The following is an 8,836-nucleotide window of genomic DNA, read 5'->3' as shown; positions in this document are numbered from 1 at the left end:
ACGGATTCCCGCAGACTAGGTGAGTTGCCGTGCTACGCCAGGAGCTGGAAGGTATTTTACGGAGGCGCTGGCAGCCGTCCTGAACCCAGGCAGCGTAACCTCCCCCCCCCCCGGGCCTCCCCAGGGCCGCGCCTCCCCCCTCTCGGCGGCTCCGCAGCCGCGCGCCCGCCCAACGGCGGGGCGGGGCGGGGGGCGCGGCTCGTCACGTGGCCCGCCCGCGCCACGGGGCCGGGCGGGGCCGCAGCTCCGCCGGCGCACTCGAGCAGCCGGTGCGTGGGGAAGGGCATGGCAGGTCACATGCGCAGGCCAGCAGGGTCACCGCCGGGGGAAGCGGGCCCGCGAGCTGCGTTCGAAGCGCGTTGCTAGGCGACAGAAGGGCGCGCGCCGCCAATGGGAGAGGCAAGCGGGAGGGGGGCGATGACGCAACGGCTCGGCGAGTGGAGAAGCTGAGGCGGCGCCCGCTGCCCGCCCGGGGGGCGGTGGGGCTGTGGCGCGGCGGCGCGGCCCGCTCGGGGAGGCGTTCCCGGGGCGGCTTGGGGCGGGGAAGGGTAGAGAAGGGCGTCCGCGGTCCCTCGGAGGGGGTCAGCGAGGAGGCCGAGGAGCGCCCCCTCGCCAACGGTGCAGGTGCTGCGTGCGGGAGAGGCGCAACTGCCCTCCTTCCCCAGCAGCCGGGGGCGGGACGCTCATTTGAGCGGCAGCCGATGGATCCAATGAGTGCGCGCGCCTCAGGCGAAGGGGCGGAGCGCTAGGGCCGGCGGGAGCGCCACCGCCCACCCCGCGAGGGTGTGAGGCTGCCCCCGACGTGGCCCGCCCAGCAGCTGGGGCGCACCAAGGGCGAGGCCGCTCCCGGCGGGGGGCCGTGTAAGGCAGCGACTCCGCCCGCGGCGGGGCGCGGGGCGGGGCGCGGGGCGGGGCGAGCGGGGCTAGGCGCGGGCCGGGCGGCACAGCGCCGCCAGATGCGGGGGAGTCGCGGCGGCGGCGCGCGGGCATGGGGGCGCGGGCTGCTCTCGCCGCCCCGTGCTGAGGGACGGGCCGGCGGCGCAGCGAAGCGAAGCGGTAGGCGGCGGCGGCGGCTCGTGGGGCGGTGGCTCGCGGCGCAGTTGCCCGGCGAGCCGCAGTGGCGGCAGCGCCCGCGGGGGAGGGCGCAGGGCGGGTGGCGGCCCGCGGCCTCCGTGCTCGGCCCTGTCGCGGCGGCGGCTCCGTGTGGCCGGGTCAGCCGGGGGCTAACGCTGCTTTTGTCGCCGCAGGGGCTGAGTGTGGCGTGGCCGCGGCTGTCGCTGCGGGGATCCTGCCTCTGCTTGTGGCAGCCTGCTGTCACCCTCCCGTCTGGCAATGGGGAATGGACTCTCGGACCAGACGCCAATCCTATCCAGCCTGCCTTCCTTCCAGTGCTTCCACATCGTGATCTTGGGGCTTGACTCGGCTGGGAAGACAACCGTGCTCTACAGGCTGCAGTTCAACGAGTTTGTCAACACTGTCCCCACTAAAGGATTTAATACGGAGAAAATCAAGGTGACGCTGGGTAACTCTAAGACGGTCACTTTCCATTTCTGGGATGTGGGCGGCCAGGAGAAGCTGAGGCCCCTCTGGAAGTCGTACACGAGGTGCACGGACGGCATCGTGTTTGTGGTGGACTCTGTCGACGTTGAGAGGATGGAGGAAGCCAAAACAGAACTTCATAAAATTACTAGGATATCGGAAAATCAAGGAGTGCCTGTGCTTATAGTGGCTAACAAGCAGGACTTGAGAAACTCTCTCTCTCTCACCGAAATCGAGAAAATGTTAGCAATGAGTGAGCTGAGTTCTTCTACTCCGTGGCATTTGCAGCCTACCTGTGCAATCATTGGAGATGGACTCAAAGAGGGACTGGAAAAATTACATGATATGATAATTAAGCGAAGGAAAATGTTGAGACAGCAGAAAAAGAAGAGATGAGTTCTGTTTTGATCTTTCTCTTTTAGAGTAGTTACATGGTCAAAATTTGACATAAGACAGCTTTCAAACCCAGGCTTGCTTGTTTGGATGCCATTAAGCTTAGTTATGTTAAACAATCGGTTGCACAACCTTGCCCTGTGGGAGGCTGTGCAGTTATGGAACTTTTTTCTTTTAATAGTCTCTTCTGAGTTTTAAGGCTCTGCATTATTTCAGAAGCCCTAATAGATAATGTAATACTATCAGGAAATGAATGGGTGGGTAAATGTGACATGGATGTCTAAATAGCCAAATAAAACGAGGGTTTTTTTGCTTAGTGTTGTATTCATATGTTTGAGGGTACCCTCTGCAAGCAATTTGCATCGAAGGTGTTCTGTGTTTTTAAACTTCTAATGCTCGTAAGTGGAGTGTTTAGGTGAACATTATACAGCTTTAAAAACATGTATGGAGCTAGTAACCCATTATTTCAAGAGGCTGTTTTTTATCTTATTTGGGGATTTCTATGAAAGCTTGGCTACATGTGTAGTTTTTTAATTTGGCACTTGAAATAGAATCATGTTCAGTTCAAATACTTGAAACTTGAGTGCTGTGGATTCTTCAGCTGATAAAGACTTGTTTGACAAGTAAAATATAAACAACATGCTGGAGCATGGAAAAGTGGTTTCCCAACATATAGCATGTTTTTGGTATGTAAGGTTTTTATCTTTTAGAAGTAGCCATTCATCATTATACAGTGCTAGTCAGGCTTAAACTACTTGTATATCACTAAGAAATTTACTCAAAGTTCTTAATTTATTTTTGAATGATGAGTATTACGTCCTCATGCTATCAATTTCAGAGTAAATTAATTGCAGTAAGGGAGTTATAAAGAACAACTTTGGCTGTTGTGGTTGTAAACAGTGCAGCATCTTAAGCTCTGTTGGTGACATTTTTGGCAATAAAACTAAATCATAATGAAGTAAAGATGGAGTTAAACTTAGCAGAGCACATTTTGTATCTCCCCAAATACCCATTTTATTAAAGTGGTATTGCTCTGTCACTTTCAACGTATGCTTTTTTTTTTAATTGTGACTTTTAAAGTATTTTGTGGTTAAGAATGTATTAATGCTTTATACACTCAAAAGTTTTGACACTATGGGGGTGGGAAGCGGGGAAGAAGATTTTAAAGGTGGGCCTGTGTTCTGCTTTAATTATGCTTTAAGCTGTTCTTGTTTACAGAGTGTGCAAACAGTGTTAACTGGGCAGGATAGTGCTTGACAGAAAAGGGAGAATAGTTTTTTCTTACTGGTACAGAGCTTCAAGTGACTCTTTAGATACTGGCTAGCAATTAAAAGGGCTAAAACAGAGCCCGGATTTTTAAGACTAATTTTGGTGGTGCTGTAAAAATTCATCAGAATGTTAGATTCTCTTTAGACTTTTGTTGGAAATACCAGATTAAAAAAAAAAAGGCAAAACCTATTTCCTCCTCTTACTCAGCCAGCAAAGTAATACATTTTTCTTACCTGCTGCCATGTATCATGAGGATGACAGCTGCAAACCTGAATGTCAATCAATGTAACTTAGATATGTTTAAAAAAAAATTTTTTTAACCAGCAGCTGTTTTTCCAGGAGGCAACCAAAAATGCACTTTAGTGTCTTCAATAACTGAAAGTAGCAGCTGTGGTTTTTTTTTTCTTCTTTTTATGACATCTTGGTCCTTTTTGAATAAACTGAAGTAGCTTCCAGTGGAGCTTTTGTATGTTGGTTATATATGTACCTGCACTGGTGACATTGTAAGTCACTTACTCAAGTAATGTCTATATTTATAGAAATGTGGATGACTTCTTAAACCTCAATAAACAATTCAAAACAAGTCTTGCAGAGAGAAGGTGTCTGACTCCTTGTAGTGCAGTGGTGTGTTCTCATCAGCCTCTGCGCATATTGATGCTAATAACAGTAAAACTATTTTTATTGAAAACAAAACTCTTAAATGTGACAGTGTTATAAATTGCAGGTATCTCATTAAAAACTAAGTGAATGGCATGTGTGTATGTTCACAGAAGAAATGATTAACAACAGTGACTGCTTTCTGAAGTGATGCTGTGCACTAGAAACTTCTGACTTAGAGACTACCATCTTTGCACCATTTGAAAAATCTTTTATGCAGCTGAATGTATTTTGAGTTATGTGTAACATTTAATAGACAAAATGTTGGGCATTTATCATGTGTACATGCAGGTGGTACTTAATTTAGCATCTGTAGGCTCACATTTCTTAAGCTGGCTGAGGGATTCACATGTACATAAGCCTTGGGTGAATTTCCTCGTCGGTTCTTATGGCAGGGAGTAGAATGTGGCAAGAGATCAGATCAAAGATTCTGATTAGTTTTAGGTCTTTAACATAGGCAAAACAAATCTCATTTAGAAACCTACAAATCAAAACTGTTAGGTTTAAAGAAGATTTAAACAACATAGAGAGGTTTAAACCTAAAACCTGATACTTAGTTCTGTTCATGTAACTGATGGCACATCAAAATGTAGACTACTAGCAGCCTTGTGAAAGGGATATATATTAGTAATGCTTAGCCCTATGAATCTAGGACATAATCGATATAATGTCTAACATTTTTCTTCCTGTTGCATGCGTAGTACTGCCAGGCTAAGGAAGTTGATGTGACAGGCTGGCTTTTCTGCCTGGTAAACAAACTATAGGATGCTAAGTAAGATCTGCTTCATTTCAAGTATTCATTAGGCTTCTGTTAGAAATAGTTGAAAAGGCATATTGCCTGGAAAGGTCAAGCATATTCTGTTCTGCATATTAAACATGCTAGTGTTTAACTGGTGGCAGTCTCCCAGAACTCTTGTATGCATAAAAATTTACCTGATACAAAGACATGACTGGTCTGTAGTCCAGCACTCCTCTTTGGAGGAAGAAGTGGAAGAAGGTGGAGAACTGTATTTCTAAAATGGCACAGTTGCTATTGTGTGATGTTTAATATTGACTTGGAAGTAGAAAATTTCAGACAGGGATGTGATTCTGCATTCAAACCTATACCTTTGTCAGTATTAGATGTTACAGTAACTGTTTTGAGTAAAATAATCAGATGTGGCTGTGGCTGTAGCCACATCTGCAAATCTGTGGGGTTTTCTTTGTTTTGCTTTGTTTGTTTGTTTTTAATTAATATGACAAAGTGGCCAAGTACAAACAAAATGGTACTTGCAATAGTGTTTCATATCTTAGCTGTTTGAGTTTCTGCTGGCATAGTTCTGTCAACCTGTGATCACTCTTTTCCATAGGCTGAATTGACAGATCTAGCCTAAATAAATGCTAGTATGCGTAAGAATATCTTTAGAGGAGCTGAATAAGCAGATGTAGTTTTGTTACAATGCTGGAGTTGCACAATTTAAGTTTTAAAATAAATTTTACTAAAATGTACTACAAATGATACTCTGATCTTCAAGATACTAGCCATTTCATAAGTTAAGTGTCTTAAACTGCTCCTACTTTAAGAAGGTGTAGAATTGCATTTTAAAACAGTGCAGCAGTGTGAAAAATGAACAAACCACAAGTTCTTGTAGCCTTATCATTGTCATCTTAGAGTTATCTTACGAAAGCAAGTATGGCATTGCCTCTGTTATATACAATCACTTAAAGTTAGCTAGCCCTCAGGATCTGATCTGTTTTCTCTAGCTGCATGGCTGTGTTTTAATTTATGACCACTTCAGCTAGCAAGCAGCACTGTAGAACTGTGAGACTTGCTCGAGTTCTTGACATCAGTTTTATGTTACATGTTGCACTGAATGTGTGTTTACATTTGAAAATTTTAAATATTAGATTTCAGCAAGGTGAGAGGTGAAACCTTTCTCTCTTCAAGCTTTCATGTTTTTTTGAGACACAGCTGATACTTTCTGTGTGGAAAGCTGTACCTCCAGCCAGCCAGCTTTCTGTTGCCCAGGATAAAGCAGTTGGGAGTAACCCAGATAAAACACAGCTGCTCCCAGACCTGACCTAGCTAGGCACTTACTGTACCGCATTACGCAGCGCTTCCAGATAATAAACTCTTGCAGCACTGGGTGCCAGGATCGCAGCGCTGGTGAGGAGCTGAGAGCAGCCGAGTCCTGTGGGTGTGAGCAGGCCTGTGTGAAGGCAGCTCTGGGTTTCTAAAGTGATTTATCAGGGTCTTGGATAATTTGTTTACAGATAGCAGAAGGTTAGCTAGTGTGTAGCTGAAAATTTTTGTTGAAAAACAATGCAAGTCTTGGCCTCTGAGAAGGATTTAGGTACTGCACTGATGCTACAAAGAAGGGCTTGGTAAAGCAGAGCGTGGAAAATGTAGGCAATCTGGATAACCTGCATCAACCCTAACATGCCATCCTACTTCAGCTGCAGGCAGATTGCTGTCAAAGAAGATTTGTAAACGTGTGCTCAGAAGGCTGTGTTACTTAACTAAGTTATTTTGGGAGAGAAATCTAGGAATGAATCAGTGCTTTTTGGATTGGTATTTTCACTTTACTGTCCTGTGACTCATCTTTTGGGAGGGTCACGGTTTACAGCCATCCCAATAGCCTTATCTCCCTGAGGCCCCCCCCCCCAAAAAAAAAAAAACAACCAAACCCTGTTGCTGCTGGAAGGGATGTCTAGGGAGCTGTGTATGGGCCTAGCCTCCTATTTTGTTTAGTCTGGGAGATGAGGAAAGCCCCCCCCCCCCCGTTTTTTTTGATTACTGACTGATATGTGTAGGTGAAGGCCTGCCCCTTTCACAATGCTTTGCAGGCTGTGGTTATTTTTAGTAGCAGTACAATACTCAGAACTGTGTGGGTAAACTCTTGCGTGTCTTTTTAAACTGAGGGTAAATATATAGCCTAAAATTGCTGGTAATGCAGTGTGGAGAGTTGTCGCATGGTTTCATGCAGTGATCAGAGAACAAATTGAAGGGGAAACATACAGCTGTTAACTGGCACTTCTTTAAAATGTTAGTCATCTTAAACTAGCTTTAAAGAATCAAAAATGCATTTTCAAAGGCTTAGCTGAGAAAAGGAACAAAAAAAATCCCAAGAAGCAAATTAAAGACTCCTGAGTTTGGTGTCAGCCTCCTGTTTCATTGGTTCTTGCTGTGCAGGATCTGAGGCACCTGTGCAGCAATCAGGGAAAGCTGCCCTGCGATCTGTCTGTGCTGCATGTGACCTAGTTCATAGCATGTTTGCCCTATTTTCATACATTGACTTTATTCAAAGGCAAAATCAAAATCTAAGAAGAAAAAACAGCTAGAGGAAGGCTAGACAGTGCTTCCAGACAAAACACCTACTTGTGAACAGATCAGGAAGGTAAGAGATGATGATCCTGAGCCATTAACTGTGAGGATTACAGTTTCTTAGTTCCAGCTATATTTACGCAGCTGTTCTACCAAACCTACAAGCTGAGGATGACAGGATACTACAGGCTGGAAAAAGAAAGAAGGAGGCAGAGGACAGTTGCTGGGGCTGTGGGGGGAGGGGGGAGGATTTGAAACTGCTGGACTTTCCTAGCTTTTTGAGACGTATTGAGCCCTAAGGGAAATAGATATGCTTTTAGGTTTTCTAATTGGCTTTAAATCTTCATTCTTTTATGCACTGTAGTTTTCCTATTGCTGAAATAAAACAATACCTCATTTAAGAAAGCCATCTAATCACTGTATTAATCTCTGATTACCTTGACAAAGAGAAGGTTAGGAGGGGTGTTGAGCCTTGTTAAATATGCTGAAGCCTCCTGGCTAGCACACGAGCTGCTGTATTTCAAGGGCTTTTCTAAAAATAGCAGAATCGCAGAATTGTAGGTCAGGCGAGGTAAAGGGGCAAAGCCTCGTACTTTGGACACCATGCACAGTCTAAAGGTGCCACTCACCCTGTAACCAGGATGCTTGCCTTCTGTAATAATTTTATGCATGATAAATAATAACATTTTCTTTTGGAGCATAATGTTTTCATCCCTTTCCTGCTTCAATGTCATTTGCCCCCAGAGCTTTAACAGGTTTTGATGTTAGAATATTGTTGAGATGGATGTTGTAAGAATAAGGAAAGTTCATCAGGTTGGGAAAGAGTTTTAACCCTTGCTACAGTGACCTGTTTAGCTAGAAACAGTCTTTTTGCAAAACTGGCTTAACATGGAAGACAACTACTTATAGGAGGGAAATTTTATAAAAGTATCCTGCTTCCAAAATTAGCTGAACTCTGCTGGTCTTATTATTGGATGCTATCACAGATGTGGGCTGCTGCTGTTTTTTGTTTTGTTTTTTTTTTTTTAAACACTGGTTTCTTGATGATCTCTAAAATGCCTTCAGTGGTTTGCAGATGCTCTTTGTAAGGTCTCCACAGCTGCAAATGATAATATTGAACTTACATATTGGTGATGCACATTTTTTAGATGTCCATCTGAAGTGCATCTGTGGGTCATTCTGGGTTCTCAGGGAAACTTTGGATTCCTTAGGAAACATAGGTTGATATAACAATGCCTCTGCAAACACAGTTCATTCCTATTGGGTTTCTCTTATATCATAAGTGATAAAGTAAAATGACAACCTATGAATTATTAGTAGCACAATTTCCATTAAACTCCACCTTTTGAATTTTCATTTGAGTCAGAGAGATACATTCAATATTTTCTTGATTATACTGTATTTCATATAGGAGCTGAGTTGTAAAAACTTTAGAAATACTTACCCGCTTCATTTTAATTAGCTTAGGAATTTGACTTTTACATTTAAAGTCACTGTAATTCAGCTGTAATCAGCCATGTTACACTGGAGATAAATGGGACTGTCAGATCGTGCCCACACTGATTCTTTTTGACAGGTCTCCTATTACCACATGAATACACTTCCTTCACCTCCTGCTTTGGTAGTATTGGTAGGAACCGGTATAGTTCAGCGACTGTATTTCTGCCACTGTGT

At 44.8% G+C, this 8,836-nt stretch overlaps 1 protein-coding gene across 3 annotated transcripts; it reads left to right on the top strand.

The window, feature by feature from the left end:
* Nucleotides 1-229: 229 nt before the first annotated feature.
* On the top strand, nucleotides 230-3,784 carry ARL4A (ADP ribosylation factor like GTPase 4A). 3 transcript variants are annotated; one of them, XM_067291634.1, is made up of 2 exons: nucleotides 230-269; nucleotides 1,248-3,784. In XM_067291634.1, exon 2 carries the CDS (start codon nucleotides 1,333-1,335, stop codon nucleotides 1,933-1,935), a length of 603 nt encoding a protein of 200 aa, XP_067147735.1. In that variant the 5' UTR covers nucleotides 230-269; nucleotides 1,248-1,332; the 3' UTR covers nucleotides 1,936-3,784. The 3 variants fall into 3 exon arrangements, with proteins under 3 accessions (XP_067147735.1, XP_067147736.1, XP_067147734.1); XM_067291635.1 differs by lacking the exon at nucleotides 230-269 and adding an exon at nucleotides 837-861; XM_067291633.1 differs by lacking the exon at nucleotides 230-269 and adding an exon at nucleotides 943-1,056.
* Nucleotides 3,785-8,836: the final 5,052 nt, after the last annotated feature.

The sequence above is a fragment of the Apteryx mantelli genome, chromosome 2 (assembly GCF_036417845.1).
Source record: "Apteryx mantelli isolate bAptMan1 chromosome 2, bAptMan1.hap1, whole genome shotgun sequence".
Classification (NCBI taxonomy): Eukaryota; Metazoa; Chordata; class Aves; order Apterygiformes; family Apterygidae; genus Apteryx; species Apteryx mantelli.
Note: the sequence above shows the minus strand (reverse complement) of the source record. Positions and strands in the feature narration are given on the sequence as shown.

Excerpts from the sequence above, each read along its gene's own strand:
- ARL4A (XM_067291634.1), top strand. The coding sequence starts at position 1,333 with ATGGGGAATGGACTCTCGGACCAGACGCCAATCCTATCCAGCCTGCCT.